Below are 16,414 nucleotides of genomic sequence, written 5' to 3'. Positions count from 1 at the left end.
ACAGGCACACAGACATTTATACTTGGAATAAAAGTAGAAAACGCTGAAACACTCAACAAGTGAGGCAGTGCTACCTCGTTTATAATGCACTGATTGGAGCATTTTCTGTTTTGATTTCTGATTTTCTGCGTCTAGATTTTTAAAATTAGTTTTGAATCTGTAGGTCTACTTCGGGGTCCGGCCAAGAGCCAGCAGCCAAAGCGTATCATAAGCCACATTTGTCATCACAAACACCAAATTCTCCAAAGAGCACTGAAGCAGAGCCTTGGCCAAAAGTATGCAGTGGGCACCCAGACTTATTAAAGGGCTCCATTCTAGTTGTAGAGAAAAGGTAAATTGGTTACGCACTATACACATTCAAGCTCCTTAGGACCTGTGGCTGTAACAAAGTTGGGAGATATTTTGGGTTTAACGGGTAGGAAGGATATCATACTTTGAGCATTCAGAATCAGAGCATTCTGGTAAAAACAAAATGCCAGAGTATACAGCAGGTCAGGCAGTATATTCAGAAAGAACAGCAATGCTAATGTTTCAGGTTAATAATGCTCATCAAACTACAAATGTTAGAAATCCCTCATGATTTAAATTGCAGAGAAGACAAGCAGGTGAGGGAAAAAAAACAAAAGCAACATCTATGATAGGGTAGAGACCAAGAGGGACTAAATGATACAAATGGTGGTCCTGGCAGAAAGAGGGAAAGCCTCCATCATTTGAGTCTTCCAGTCTGTCTAGAACTCCATCCTTTCATAAACCATGATTATCATATTCTGTAACTGTCCACTTTCCATGCAACTTTAAACATTGATTTCTAATCTTTCTTACTTTTGATTAAAGGTCATTGACCTGAAAGGTTCCTGCTCCTTTCTGCACAAAGGCTGCCTGACCTGCTGAGTATTCTTGGCATTTCTGCTTCGTAGTTTAGATTTTCATTATCAGCAGAGTTTTGCTTACATTTTGGTGTATTATAGTGAATGGAGGACCAAATTGTAATGAGTTCTTTGGACTGTGTGGGGCGCTGGAGAGCATGGGCTCCAAAGATTTTAGAGCACCTGAATTGGCTAATTGTTGTTTAATGACAGTTCCCAATCGTTTAGAGCTCCACGTGTATTTCTGGAGTGACTTACTATTTGTGATGCAGTCTCCTGGTGCCCTCTGTTTAAGCTTGTTAAGTTTACAGTATTTTGAAGGCTCACGGATTCCATGTTACTTGTATTATTTATGTGGATGCCTGATTAGTGCTAATCATGAGGTCCTAGTTTTCAGAATGTTATGGCTTGCAGTGTCACTTGGCTGAGCCACCGATACTCTTTTGGAATTATTCTGAATAAACTCTGGTGGCTGTCTGTACATCAGAATCTGTCTTCCCTCTGCACTTGGCTTCTGATATTGCCAGCGCACATTGCGACAGAAGGACCCTGTCAAGTAACGGGTCTAGCAGAGGTTAAACAGGGGTGTTTTGACCTCGCTGTGGTCAAAGGTGTGGGTGCTTCCTATTCTCAGTTCATTTGATTAAACAGATCAATAGTGTTATGAAATCCTCCCAAGCACACCAGCTTCTAAGATTTAAATGCTCCAACTCTCCAGAGTACAGTTAGCTGGTGTGGGCTGCTTAAGGGCTTAGGGCGTTCCCATTAATGGATAATCATGTTTTGGGCACCAAGGACTGAGTATTCAAGGAACACCTGAACATAGGTTCAGTGCTCATTCATAAATCTACCAGTGATTTCATCCAGCACATGGGTCCAAGCCACCTCATCAGGACTCTCGTCCCAAATGGTGCAAGTTTTGGAAGAGGCCTGCTCCAAAAGCTGATCCCTGGCTGGTGTGTGCAAACATGTGAGTAACCATATCAAGAGTAAGCTACCTTATTATTTAACCTCATGGCACAGAGTGGTGAAAATTGAACAGTTACGTAACAAATGAAACAGATCTACAGAGAGCCAGCAACCCCAGCAATAAGAAGAGCCTGTCAATGCTGCCTCAATCTGTAAAGTTGAGAGTACAGCCTTCTAATTGCCTCTAGAAAAACAGTGAAGGGCAAACACTGTGAGTAACATCAGTTGTTAATTGCTCAGAGTTCCTTGTGCATTTCTCAAGCCACTTGCTCTTTGTAATGCAGTCTCCTGGTGCCTTCTGTTTAAGCTTGCTAAGTTTAATTTGATCGGCTCAGGGATCCCGTGTTACTTGTAATATTTAGGTGGACACCTGATTAGCACTAGTTGCAGGGTCCAAGTATTGAGAATGTCACTTCTTGCAGTGTCACTTGGCCAAGCCACCAATGTTCTTTTGGAATTATTCTGAATAAACTCGACACCAAAGTCTGGCTTCCCTCTGCACTTGGGTTCTGAGATTGCCAGCACACATGATGACACAAAGTTTAAGTATTTCAATATGCCATTGTGCATGGCCAGGAAGAGATCTGGCTAAGACAGATCCAGAGAATTACAAAGGGCCATGAATGGTGAAGATTAGAAGGACAGAGGACACTAAATATTGTGGATATTGTCCTAAGGTAGCATTGTATTCTTTTGTGCAAATTTTTCTTAATATTTTCTGGTATTTCACAATACTATAAGGAACAAATATACCAGTCTTGCCTTTGGTTTTGATGAAAGGTCACCGATACAGAATCAGAATCAGGCCTGACAAACCTTAACACTGTTTGTCTCTTCGCAGGTGCTGTGCCGCCTGTGGAATGCTATGTAAGTAAATTGAAGAAAAACTGTACTAGTATTGATTACTGTATTTTAATGAAAAAATATTCATCTTTCAATGGAATAGTCCATAAATACTCTAAAAATATTACATTATTAGCAGAAACCAAAAAGAAAACTATACCAAATATCAAAGGTGAAAAAATTAAGATATACACAAGTCACAATATACGATTTAAAAAAGATGTGGATTTTACTCATAAATATTCATCAAGTAAATATGTTTCAATTCTTCACTGTAGATATCTTTTTAGACAATCAGCAATTCCACATCTTTAAAAATAGACAGATTTAAGAAAACTATAATCACTGTTTATAATTTACTTTCAGCAATTCCTGTTTTAATATAAAACAAATCAGAAATTTTTCATATTCTATTTTACTCCAACCCTAAATGTTTTGATCCTCCTTGTTTCAGCTGGAGGAGAGCACAATGACTTCGATTTAAAGTCATCATCTATTACATGAAAATACTCATCAATTATTTTTAAAAGCCTCAACACAAATTAATAACATCCTAATAAAAGAACAGTGACTTGGGTCAAATGGAAATTTATCTTAATATCACAAAGTTACTGTAGTGCTTAGTGGGAAGGGAAAAAGCTGAGCAGCATGTTACCCGTCTATAACCAGGATCAAAATGTTTCCAATGCCTGATCTCAAAGTGCGGAATGTGGGTGGATGGGATGGGTGGTAGCACAGTTACAGGGTGGATAATGGTGAAAGAAGGATCGAGAATTTCATTGTAGTTCCTGACCATCGATGATAGAATAAGAAGTTTCATACCCAAGCTTGCCAATGTCACAAAAAGTGGATTATATTGTAAGCACTGTGGATAGCAATATTTAAACTACATAGTAATAGGCATCCGTTAGTCTTGTGAGACCATGGATTTGTGCCTTGGAAGGTTTTCCAGGATGTAGGCCTGGGCAGGATTGTATGGCAGACTGGCAGTCGCCCAAGCAGTAAGCCTTCCCCTCTCCACGCCACCGATGTTGTCCAAGGGAAGGGCACTAGGACCCTTGCAGCTTGGCACCAGTGTCATCGCAGAGCAATGTGTTGTTAAGTGCCTTGCTCAAGGACACAACATGCTGCCTCAGCTGAGGCTCGAACCAGTGACCTTCAGATCACTAGACCGATGCCTTATCCATTAGGCTGCGCGCCAACACTTTAAACTACATAGAGACATCAAAGGTTGGACTGAATGGGCATATCGTAGGTAGTAAGTGATTGTTGGACCCAAGGAAGGACAGAACAGAACTTTCTCAATTGAAAAATGCTGGAAATATCGGAGCCCATAGAGACTTGGGTGTCCATATGCATAGATCATCAAAATGTCATTTTGGTCCATAACATAATAAAGGCCAATGGAATTCCTTTGATTTTTATATCCAAAGTATATGATATCAAAGTTATGTTACAGCTCCATGAAAATCAAGACTAATTTGGACAAATGTGGGCACCATAACTCACAAAGAATGCATTGGATTTACAGATAGGGTGGAATTGATATACTAAAATGATGCCTGAATTTCAAGTGTTAAATTAAGATACCAAAAGCTAGGATTCCTTTCTAATTCCTGGAAATTATAAATCTGAGAATTAACTGACGGCAAATTTCAAGGAAATTAAGTGGAATTGATGGAAATAAACATTTTGGGGAAGTATTGGCCCAAGAAGTGTTGTCCATAAGTTAAAACCTGGCTTTTCAGGAGAAAGGCCAGAAATAATTTCTATATGGTTGACAGAAATTTGGAACAGTCCTGGAAATGGCCAGGTCAGAGAAAAAAAACAACAGAGCTTGAATCTTCTTTCACAAAATAGAGCAAAATCCTGACGAGAACACAAACAAGGGAATGGTAGCCAAATACAGGTTGGAATATTTAACATTCACTTAACATTTGATTCAATGTGCACATATCAGATCTGGAACAAGATCAACTGAATTTCCACAGTTAAGAAGTCTAAAACCAAAGCTAATCATTTTTCAATCTCCCCATTATAAAAAAATATATATTTTATGTTTATATCTGGTAGCTTTACAACAAGCCCACTGATAATTAAAAAGGTCACACACGTGTCTCATGCAAAATGCCCTGGAGGATTTTGGGTATAAAATGTGAAAAATAGTTGTTGACTGGGAAGCATTTCCCCTGAACAGTGCACACCCAGATCACTGTCCAGCAGTGCATTAAAACTTGCTTGTAGATCTGTGGAATCATAGAGGCTTAGCACTTTATACAGTATATTCCAAGTACTATTTGAGAAACTCTTAATCCATCAGCTTCGTCAGTGGCAGTTCGCATCCAAATCATCTGTCAAAAAAAATAAACAAACCTTATGAGTGCAACTCACTTGTGCTTCCGGTGGTTTTAAATTCTAAATAATATTATAGTTTGAGTGCTTAGCACCAGTGCTAGTTACTGATTCACTGGCTGCCCACAAGGTGGGTACTACACCCAAGCAAGAGGTTTGCATTGACAGAGTGGGTCAATATTTGCAATGGCTGTCTTGAAGGTGCAATCAAAGCAGCTGGATGTCACAGCTGTGAGTGCTTCTCCTGCACAAGTCCATTCTGACCCTGACCTCCAGTGATGTCAGTATAGAGTTTGTACCATCACTCTGTGACTGCTGGAGTTATCTTTGTGTTCCAATTATCTCCACATCCCGAAAGTATGTTGGTTGGCAGGTTAATCTGTTACTGTAGATCATCCCTAAGGTGGATTGCAGGAGAACCAGGGGAGATAAGTAAGAGAGAATAGGTAATAAGTGGGACAAAGGGGATTAATGGGAATGCTCAGAGCTGGCATTAACTCAATGGACTGAATGGTTTCTTTCTACCTTTTAAGAAAACCATAAAGCCATGCTCTGGATGGAGGAGCAGCAGATCATATTCCATCTGGATGACCTCCAACCTGATGGCTTATACATCGATTTCTGTAACTTTCAATAATTCCTCCCCTCTCCCTTTTTCCATTTACCAGTCTGATTATCCTCCCACCCTTTCTCTTCTCCTCACTTGCCAATCACTCCCTCTGCTTGCCCTCCCACTTCCCTTTCTCCCATGTCCACTGACGTCTCCTATTAGATTTCTTTTTTTTTACAAGCCCTTTACATCTTCCACCTATCACCTCCCAGGTTCTTACTTCAACTCCCCCTGCCCTACCAACCCACCTTCCCCCTCACCTGGTCTCTCCTATCACTTTACAGCTTGAACTCCTTCTCCTCCCAGCACCTTCTTAGTCTGGCTTCTGCCCCCTTCCCTTCTCATTGTGTTCGATGCTTCCTGACTTACTGAGTTCCTCCAGCATTTTGGGTGTGTTGCTCAAGATTTGCAACCTCTGCATAATCCCTCACATTTCTGCTATCACTGCAGTCCACCCAGAAGTTTCAGTGCTTTGTGGTTGATACTTTTCAGAAGGTTGTCACCCTGTGCCTCCAGAGAGACCAGCATAAATGAACAGCAGATAGAAATGAGTTTTGGAGGGAATGGAATGCTGAGTGTAGATTCATAAGAGTGAAAAGTAGACCTGGCAATGGAAGTATGACATGAAATTGGAGAGTTAGAAACTAGCAAAGGTTGTAGGTTGAAGTTGTGTTTGATGGTATGCAGTTGAAAAAGATTCATTGGACAAGGCAGAGGAGCTGAAAGTGATAATAACATACTGAATTATAATATTATGGCTATTAATGACAGATGACTTAAAGCTGAGCAAGTCTGACTGTTTTATATTCCTAGTTGTACGGTTTCCAACAAATTTATGGGCCTATTACTGACAAGTGCAATAAGATTAGGAGAGAAATAGCAGGAGATTTCAATTATTTTAATTTTAATTGGGATTTGGTTAGTGTAAATGAAACAGAGGGCACTAAATTTGTATATTTCAATCAGTAGAATTTTTTAGCTGACCTATAGCTACCCCAACAGGATGCAAAGACAGTTCTGGATTCGATTAAGGAAGTTGAGCTCAGCAAGTGGGAAGTGTAATAATAATGAGACAGTACTTTTGTGAGGGGAATCTGCAAAAAGTGGAGGCACAGTTTGTGAGTTTATCCGTTCACTTAGTGATACAGCATTCAGTAGGCCCTTTCAGATACGTTGCCCCAGCAACCCCTTACAACTCCTATTAATCTTAACCAAATCATGGAACAATTTACAATGCCTAATTAATCTAGCCGGAGGAAACACGAGCACGCGGGGAAAACCATGCATTCCATGGGGAGGATGTACAGACTGCTTACAGATGGTGTCGGAATTGAACCCTGAACAACGGAACACCACAGCTATAATAGAGTCATGCTAACCGCTACACTACCATTTTGGAGTTATGGTTATTCCCGAATGTTTTGCAGCAGAGGTTAACATTGAGTTAACGGATTAATGGTCAGTGCCTCTACTTTCTTAAAAGTTTTGCATAGATTTGGCACGTCATCTAAAACTTTGGCAAACTTCTAAAAAATGCATAGTGGAGAGTATCCTGGCTGTCCTGGTATGGATGGAAACACTAAAGTACAAGAATGGAAATGTCTACAAAAAGTAGTGGATACAACCCATTCATTAATAAGGAAAGCCCTCCCCACCATACAGTATATCTACAAGGAGCATTGTCAGAAGAAAGCAGCATCCATCATCAGGGATCCCACCATCCAGGCTATGCTCTCCTCACTGCTGCCATCTGGAAGAAGGAACAGGAGCCTCAAGTCTCACACAACCAGCTTCAGGAACATTATTAGCCTTCAAGCATCAGGCTCCTGAACCAGCGTGGGTAACTTCACTCACCTCATATCTGAACTGATTCCACAACCTTCAGACTCACTTTTGAGGACTCTAAACTCACGTTCTCAATATTATTTATTTATTATTGTTATTTTGTTGAACAACGACATCTATCTTGGAATGTCCTGTGGCAGATGGAACCGCTCCGCATTTCTTTTCTATACAGAGCAGTGTATGACCTGCTCCCAACACCTGCCAACCTCAGCACCCAGTATGAAGATGAGACAGACAGGTGTGCTTCTTGTGGTGAGAAGGGAACACTTCAGCATATTTTGAGTGCATGCAGAGTCAATCTTTCCAGAGGCATGTACACTTGGAGACATAACAACGTTCTCAAAGTTGTAACACAAGCGGTTGAGCACAGAGTACTGCAGCACAACTGATCTCATGCCCCATGCTGCACAGAACATCACATATCATTTGTGAAAAAAGGTTCCAAATCAAGGGTGTACAGCACAGGCCCACGATCAGGCATACTTTCTTCAGCCAATGATTGGTGTGTCAAAGCTGACCTGGACGGGAAAGGTAGTTTCCCGGAGCAAATAGTTTTCACCACATTGCGTCCAGATATAATCATCCAGTCTGACACCAATAGAGAAGTGGTTATCGGTGAACTCACAGTCCCCTGGGATGACAACATCGATGAAGCCCATGAGTGCAAGTTAACCAAGTATTCAGAATTAAGATCAGAGTGCAGAGACAGAGGGTGGAAGGTCTCATGCTATCCAAAGTAGGGTGCCGTGGCTTTATTGCGTTCACTTTCCAGAAGTGGCTGCGTGACCTTGGCTTCACTAGAAGAGAGATCAAGTCAACCAGTAGGGCTGTAGCTGAGGCAGCAGAGGCAGGATCATCATGGGTGTGGACCAAGTACTTCCAGAGGGGCAGATAGTCGGACAGTATATCCATCATTTGCAAACCCTTCAGTAGCTGTGTAGACACCTGAAGAGTGGAATATCTGTTGGATGGAAGCGACCAACAACTCTGCCAGAGGCAGATGCCAAGTTGTTAAGCTCACCAGTGGGAGGTGGTGCTTTAGCACTGCTGACCCACCACCTCGAGGGAGTCTTGATCAAAAGCGGGCCGAAACTCCTGAAGACCGGTGGCAGATCAACTGATGATCCCACTGATGATAGCACAGGACAGTTAACATCTTAGTCCACGTGTGTTTTCAATTTGTTTATTTGCACAGTTAGTCTTCTTTTGCACATTGGTTGTTTGTCAGTCTTTCTTTGTAGTGTTTCACTGATCTTATTGTATTTCTTTGATCTTCTGTGAATGCCCACAAGAAAATGAATCTCAGAGTTGTATATGGTGACAGATACATACTTCGATAATATGTTTACTTTAAACTTTGAATGCGTTGATGTTGTGGTTGATGATGATGAGTGTGAAACATTGTATGGAATAAAAAAAGTGGAAGAAGAAGTGATAAGGAGCTCAGATGGTGTGAAATATATCTTAAGCTTACAATATTTCAGGCTAAAATGGTGGGTATCTGTTATAATGAGGAACTAGTATTCTTTCAGTAACAGTCAAGATATGTTGAATGAACTTGGTCATAGGTTCCCATCTTTTGATCAACTGTATTGCTAACTGTTAATGTGACATGGTCGACACTAATTTTGCTACTGCTCTTGCTCATTATAATGCAGCCCCTTCTGAATTTGTTGTACTGTGCTCATTAGGATCCAATTCTCATATAAACATCAAACCTACTGACAAGGATATTGCTGTTACAGTCTGGCGAATTGGTTTCTTCCACAAACCAATGTCTCGGACGATCTTTACATCTCCCTCTGTACTATAACTGCACCTTTAAAGACCTTCACCCTCTGTGACATGCTCTCTTCATGGTACAGACCTCGGGAAGGAGCAGAGAATCTGCTTTAATATACCGTGAGGTTTGTTAGCTTTGCAGCAGCAGTACAATGCAATGCATGATAATATAGGACAAAAACTGTGAATTAAAGTAAAAAATATATAAAATAGTTAAATTAAATAAGTGGTGCAAAAATCGAAATACAAAAATATTGAAGTAGTGTTCATGGGTTTGACGTCCATTCAGAAATCGGATGGCAGAGGGAAAGAAGCTGTTCCTGAATCATTGATTCAGATTCAGATTCAGTTTATTGTCATTTAGAAACCACAAATTCAATACAGTTAAAAAATGAGACGACGTTCCTCCAGAATGATATCACAAAAGCATATGACAAAACAGACTACAGCAGAAAATCCACATAACGTTTGGCAATCCCCAATCCAGAGTCCGGAGAAGCTGCTGCATATTAATATCGCGCTACCGTCTTAGCGCGTTCCCCGGAAAGGAGCTCCAATCCACCAGACAAAACAAGACCAAAAACTAAAGCTACAAGACCTGCACAAAACCACATAGTTACAATATATAGTTACAACAGTGCAAACAATAGCATAATTGATAAAAAAAAACAGACCACGGGCACAGTAAAAATAGTTCAAAGATGTTAAAAGACTATAAGTTCAAAAGAAATCACCACAGTTTCCACAAGTCCCCAGGGTCCCGACAGACTCGCCATCCCACGCCGGCAGCAGAAGGAAATACCCCCGCTATGGACTTCCACAACACCGCCCGACTCAGCCTCGCAGACCCAGCACACAATGAAAGCAGTGGACTCCTAGTCCGTCGAACCTCCGAGCCTACGACCATCCCCTCTGGCACAGCTTCTCCGAGCACCATCCTCTGCTGAGTGTATTAAGACGGCGCCAACGGCATCGGCAATGCAACCCCGAGGACTGGGGGCCTGTTCTTCCCAGCAGAGTCCTGGACCTCACAGCAGCAACGAAGAAGGTCTTCCTGGAGATTTCCCGATGTTCCTCTGTGCTCCCACGTCCGTTTTCAATCGATTATGATTGCACACGGCACCTCACTTCATAAATAACAGATAATCAGCTCTGGAGTGGCCGCTGCAAGCTGCCTCACGCCACCATCTTGGAATAGGGAAACTATGAGCTGGAAACTATAAACTGGAATAGGGAAACTATGAGTGTGTGCCTTCAGGCTTCTGTACATCCTCTTGATGTTAACAATGAGAAGAGGGCATGTCCTGGGTGGTGGGAGTCCTTAATGATGGACTCTACTTTTTAGAGGCACCACTTGAAGATTTCTTGGATACCACAGAGGCTAGAGATCATGATGGCGCTAACTAACTTTACAACCTCTGCAGCTTACTTCGATCCTGTGCAGTAGCCTGAAGACCCAAACTCATTGCTTTAGGAACAGATTCTTCCCCTTCACCAGCAGTTTTCTGGACAGTTATGAACACAGGAACATTACCTCATTATTTGTCCTTTAGACTATTTCTTTATTTTTGTAACTTACAGTTAGCTTTATGTTTTGTACTGAGCTGTTGCCAAGAATCAATAAATTTCATGACAGGTTAATGTATGAGGAGTGGTTGGTGGCTCTGGATATGTACTCACTGGTGTTTAGAAGATTGAGGGGGAATTCATTTGAAACCTACCACATATTGAAAGGCCCAGATAAACTGAACACAGAGAGGATGTTTCCTGCAGTGGGGGAGTCTTGGACCAGAGCACACAGTCTCAGAATACAAGCACATCCAGAGCACATGGCAGAGCAGACTCAATGGGGCAAATAGCCCTTGTCTTACAGTGTGTACATGGAGTGTTAGCAGATTAAATAAAAGTTTTAAAAGAAGGGAATGGAATCTTCATTCAACAGACCATGCCCTGAATCTAAAGCCCCAAAGTCACTCTCTCAACTCAACGATCAGACCACCACAATTCAAGGCACATACCCTGACCTTTTCAGCTGCTGACTTCACATTAAATTTAGCAAGAATTCCAGAAAATTCAAAATACAAAATTCAGAAATGGAAGCAGGAGTCAACCTTTCCGTTGTTCACCAGAAATACCAGTGATCTTCTATGTGATATTTTTGTCCTGCTTAACTCTCATATCCTAGATAAGCATCAAAATACAATAACACTTTTCCATCCCCATATGTTCCATTCCTGGAACATACAGATCCGTTACATAATAACCCTGGAGAATTATTTTTATTACAGATGAATGTCACTTCAGTTTGATATCTTCAATAGTAATTAATTGAGCAAACACAAGAGATTCTGCAGTTGCTGGAAATCCAGAGTAACACATACAAAATGGTGGAGGAACCCAGCAGGTCAGGCAGCATCTATGGAAAGGAATGAACAGTTGATATTTCAGGCTGGATGAAGGTTCTCAACATGAAACGTCAGCTGGTCATTCCCTTCCACAGATGCTGTCTGACCTACAGAATTCCTCCAGCATTTTGTTTGTTTTACAATTAATGCAATACAATACATTTATAATGATCTCTGAGCTTGATTATCTATACAGCTTAAGAAATGAACATAATTTCTTACCATCTATAGCCATGTAGTCAGCAGCAAAGCCTTTTGAGTTGATTTGATTGGCATGAAATAGTATTTGTAAACTGGAACTATTACTGTAGAGACAAAAGCTCTGATGGTCTCCACAGAATCTGGAGAAGGAATCAGAAAAGAAATACCATTAGCTCAATGAAACGGATAGGCTACTCTTTAAATTCAATGGTTTGCTGCCATGATTGACAGGAGAGAGATTTCAGGTAGCCATTCTGAAAAGGACTCAAATGCACAGAAAAACATCCATAAGTAACATAGAAAAGGAAGAAATAATTAAGATAATTAGAAAATAACAACCGAACTGTTGCCACAGCCTATAGTATGGAGACTCCACAACACATTTTCACTATTGCTTATTTATTATTATTATTATATATATTTTTTCTCAGCTACATTTGTTCACTGAGCATTGGAAGAACCAGTACATCCTTTGCCTCACTGCATGTGTCCTTACAATACTGACCTTTATCATAGGATATCGGAAATATTCTTTTTCCTGTCCTACTCAGTCCCATTCTTCACCTCTTTTCCCAGTGACTTTAGTGATGTTCTCAGCTCAGGCTGGTAAAACCTGAGGTACAGGCACAGGCAAGAACACTCATTTCTCAATTGATAGGAACTTTTGGCCTATTCTAGTTGTGTTTAGTATTGTGGCTTTCTGGGCATTTACGTAAATATTGCTGTGTAGGCCTAATTGTTTATTGTTATTGTACAGTGACTTTGGGATGAAAACAATTGTAAATATTACAATTGGGACAATGTATACCCTGTTCATGCTCCATAGTCTTTCAATTTCCTCTTTTAATTCACCATATTTCTGGTGTTTTCCACTTATTGACTTTTATACATTATGAGTGTATGGAATAGCAATATTTATTAAGTAAGATGTTCTTGCTTGTTTATCCTGCATTATTATATCCAGACAGTTAGAATGGATTGTCCTATCTGTAATAACAGATTAGTTGTAATATAATTTGTGGGACTCTGACTCTAAAACTGGAACAAGGTTTGTATTTATAGTAAGGTACGGTTTCTTTTATGAGTTTAGGCTTTAAAGCAAGATTTTGGTGAATAATGTTTGCCACTTTATTGTGCTTGTGTAAGCAATCAGATTGAGTTAATTTGCTGCAGGATCCTCCTGTAAGGTGTTGGATTGTTTCTAGCTTCTCTTGGCATTTTCTGAATTTATCATCTTGAATTAGTTGGTCTTTTATTATGTGTTTTTGATAGTTTTGTGATAACCACCTGGCCCTGTATTGCACAAGGAAACCTTCTGTTTCTGGGGAAAGGTCTCCATCTCTGAGACAGGCATTTGACACATCCTTGTCGTCATCTAGTCTACTCAGACTGAGGATGTCTTCTGTGGTTAACTTTTTCTTCTATGGTGATAATTTCTTTATTTTTCTGGATTGTGCTTTCATTTAAATTTAATGGTGTATACTTCTTATCAGAATTGCATATGCACACATGGGGTGCTGAATCCTGTTTTCATTGATGAAAATATATCCTTAGAAGACTGTTGTGTAAATTTTTTACGTCTGTTATTTCTCTTCCTCCTTCTGTCCTAGGTCATGTTAATCTGACCGTGTCTGAATGTACATAGGGTTTTCTAAAGTTTTCATTTCAGTTCTTATTTTTCTTTGTAAATTTTCCAGATCAGTTTTGGAGCAAGATATTATGCCAAAAGACTATGTTAATATGGGTATCGTGAAAATGCCTTTTGCCTTTGTTATAATTTCACTATTGAGCTCCGTTTGGCAGATTTTCTTAAGCCCTGGAATAAATTCTGTCGGAAGTCTTCTCTTTATCGCACTATGATCTACATTCTTTGTTTGCTGTAATTCCAGGTACTCATATGTTTCATATTCAACAGTCAGTTGTACTGTATCCTGCTGCTCTGTTTTATATTCTACCAGGTCTATCGCACCTTTCTTTATGTTTAATGTTCTGTGCTTATCTAGTCCAAAGTTCATGTTTATATCTTTGGAAAACAGTTCTACTAGTTGAAGTAATTGCTTTAGCAATCATCCATGTATAGAAGGTGTGTCAAAGTATAATTCACTTGGTTGTTTCTGTTTTGATACCCCAATTTAATCGGATTTAATAATTAGAAAGTGGGGTTGAAGCTAGACAAAACCATAGTGGGCTTAGAGACTCACCCTAGAAAATGGCTCAATTTCCTTTGATAGTGGTGGTAGTTCTTTTTAGGCTGTTAATAGATAGGGTGCTTCTAGCATGCCAGTGCTTCAGATATTGAGGGGATTTCACAAGTATTGGGTGTAGTTTACATATATTAAGAACTAAGAACCATGAATGTAGGACGGAATCAAATGCTTTTTCGTGGTCAATATAACTTTTTTTTAGCGTGTCGCACCAGACAGTCGCCCATTCTTGCCTGGCTTGTGGCGTCAGGATTGATCTCCTTTCGGATTAACTGGGTCACAATATGTACGTTCCTGACTCGACCCTTGTATTTTTTATAAGGCCGAGTGGCTAGCTTGATGCTCAACCCAGCACGGATGGAAAGCGTGCTCAGGGGGTGGCCCAACTTGGATTCAAACGGCGCTGATGCCATTGTGCCACCAGACGACCCACAACATGAAAGATTATTATTATTACATGCCATGTTGTATTTGGACCGTGTCTTCTTTTGCACATTGGTTGTTTGTCACTATTTGTATGTAATTTTTCATTGATTCTATCGTGTTTCTTTGCTCTACTGTGAATGCCTGCCAGAGAATGAGTCTCAGGGTAGTATATGGTGACATATACATACTTTGATAATAAATTTACTTTGAGCATTGTACAAATTCTAAATAATTTAAAATGTCCCTGTAAGTATAAATGAAACAAAAACTGTACCTTCCCTTTGTTCCTCAGAATGATAAAATCTTCGTTGCAATGAATGGACTCTTATACACTAAACTGCCTCTAAACACATCTCTCAATGTGAGTTCAGGACAACATCAGTAATTTCCTGCTCTCAGCACTTTTCACCAGTGAAGCATAATGACACATCTGTGGACATGAATCTGAACACGCATCAAGAATGTGAACATATTTGCATTTAACAGAGTGCGTATCAGCCATTGACTGTGGTTAGCATCTGCTGGGATGTTCTTGCATCTGTGGATTGAGAAAGTTGCTAAACTTGACAGGGGTGTTCTACATAGGCAGTTTTGGACTTCTGCATGCAAGTTCTGTCAGAAAGCACAGAAGCCTGCAACTCACACTGTGTGTTTTTTCTCAGCAGTTTGTATAGTTTTACTTTGATTGGGTTTCTTTAAAGAAGTTATGCTGATTTACATAGAAACATAGAAAATAGGTGCAGGAGTAGGCCATTCGGCCCTTCGAGCCTGCACCGCCATTCAGTATGATCATGGCTGATCATCCAACTCAGAACCCTGTACCTGCTTTCTCTCCATACCCCCCCCCCCCCCCCGATCCCTTTAGACACAAGGGCCATATCTAACTTCAAGTTAGTTACAGAGCAAGGAACACTGCTTCGAATGAAACTCCGAGTAGGAGAAGGTGCTAGATGTCTCTGGGAGTATGTGGGTGGAGAGGGGTGACGTTGGATTTCGGATATGAAAGTATATTTAGTTCCAGGTATAGAAATGACTTCTAACCTCTGATTTTGGGGAAAGAGAATAAAGGACAGGAAAATAACTTTACTCCAAGGGAGTCTGGCGTGCCAGAACAAACATTTATCTTAGCCTTGCCAGTTATCAAGCTTCCCACAACTAGCAAAACAGGTTTAATCAAAGGCTTTCAGACTGTTTCTGTTACAGGCGGAATGTCATGCCGTAATCATCCTCCACTAAATCTGAAATGGACTGAAGTCTGATGTGGCCTCTGGATTTAACATCTTACTGAGCCATCCCACTAAGTTGATGAACTCTGAAGATAATTTGTTTAAAAACTCAAAACGTTGAATTCCACCATTTTAATATCTGTGTAAAAACATGACTTCAGGAACATTTTACTGTCTTATCTATGATGCTTTGAACACACTTTTAACCGTTTCCTGGTTCCCTGCTCTATCATACCTTCACATCCAATCCCTCTGCACTTCAATTCAGGATCAGAATCAAGTTTAACATTATTGGCATATGCCATGAAATTTGTTGTCTTTGTGGCAGCAGTACAATGCAATATATAATAATAGAGAAAAAATGATTTACAGTGAGTTATTTAATTTGCCTAACATCACAATAGGTCAATAGCAGAAGCAATCTCAATGACTCTCCTTACGGCTTTAGACCACCTGGACAACACAAGCACCTACGTCTGGATGCTGTTCATCGACTATAGTTCAGCATATAATACCATCATTCCCACAATCCTGATTGAGAAGTTGCAGAACCTGGGCCTCTGTACCTCCCTCTGCAATTGGATCCTCAACTTCCTAACCAGAAGACCACAGTCTGTGTGGATTGATGATAACATATCCTCCTTGCTGATGATCAACATTGGTGCACCTCAGGGGCGTGTGCTTA

General features: G+C 40.4%; 1 protein-coding gene across 2 annotated transcripts in view; it reads right to left on the bottom strand.

The window, feature by feature from the left end:
• Positions 1-2,781: 2,781 nt before the first annotated feature.
• The window catches only part of LOC132393374 (suppressor of tumorigenicity 14 protein homolog), a 94,029-nt gene continuing 80,396 nt past the window's right edge, over positions 2,782-16,414 (bottom strand). For both annotated transcript variants that reach the window (XM_059968499.1, XM_059968501.1), the window contains exons 11-12: positions 11,895-12,013; positions 2,782-5,029 (exon numbers count right to left, since the gene is read on the bottom strand). In XM_059968499.1, the coding sequence (XP_059824482.1) occupies positions 5,004-5,029; positions 11,895-12,013 (145 nt within the window). In that variant the 3' untranslated portion in view covers positions 2,782-5,003. The remainder of the gene's footprint in view (positions 5,030-11,894; positions 12,014-16,414) is intronic.

Source organism: Hypanus sabinus, chromosome 4 (assembly GCF_030144855.1).
Source record: "Hypanus sabinus isolate sHypSab1 chromosome 4, sHypSab1.hap1, whole genome shotgun sequence".
NCBI classification, from domain to species: Eukaryota; Metazoa; Chordata; class Chondrichthyes; order Myliobatiformes; family Dasyatidae; genus Hypanus; species Hypanus sabinus.
Note: the sequence above shows the minus strand (reverse complement) of the source record. Positions and strands in the feature narration are given on the sequence as shown.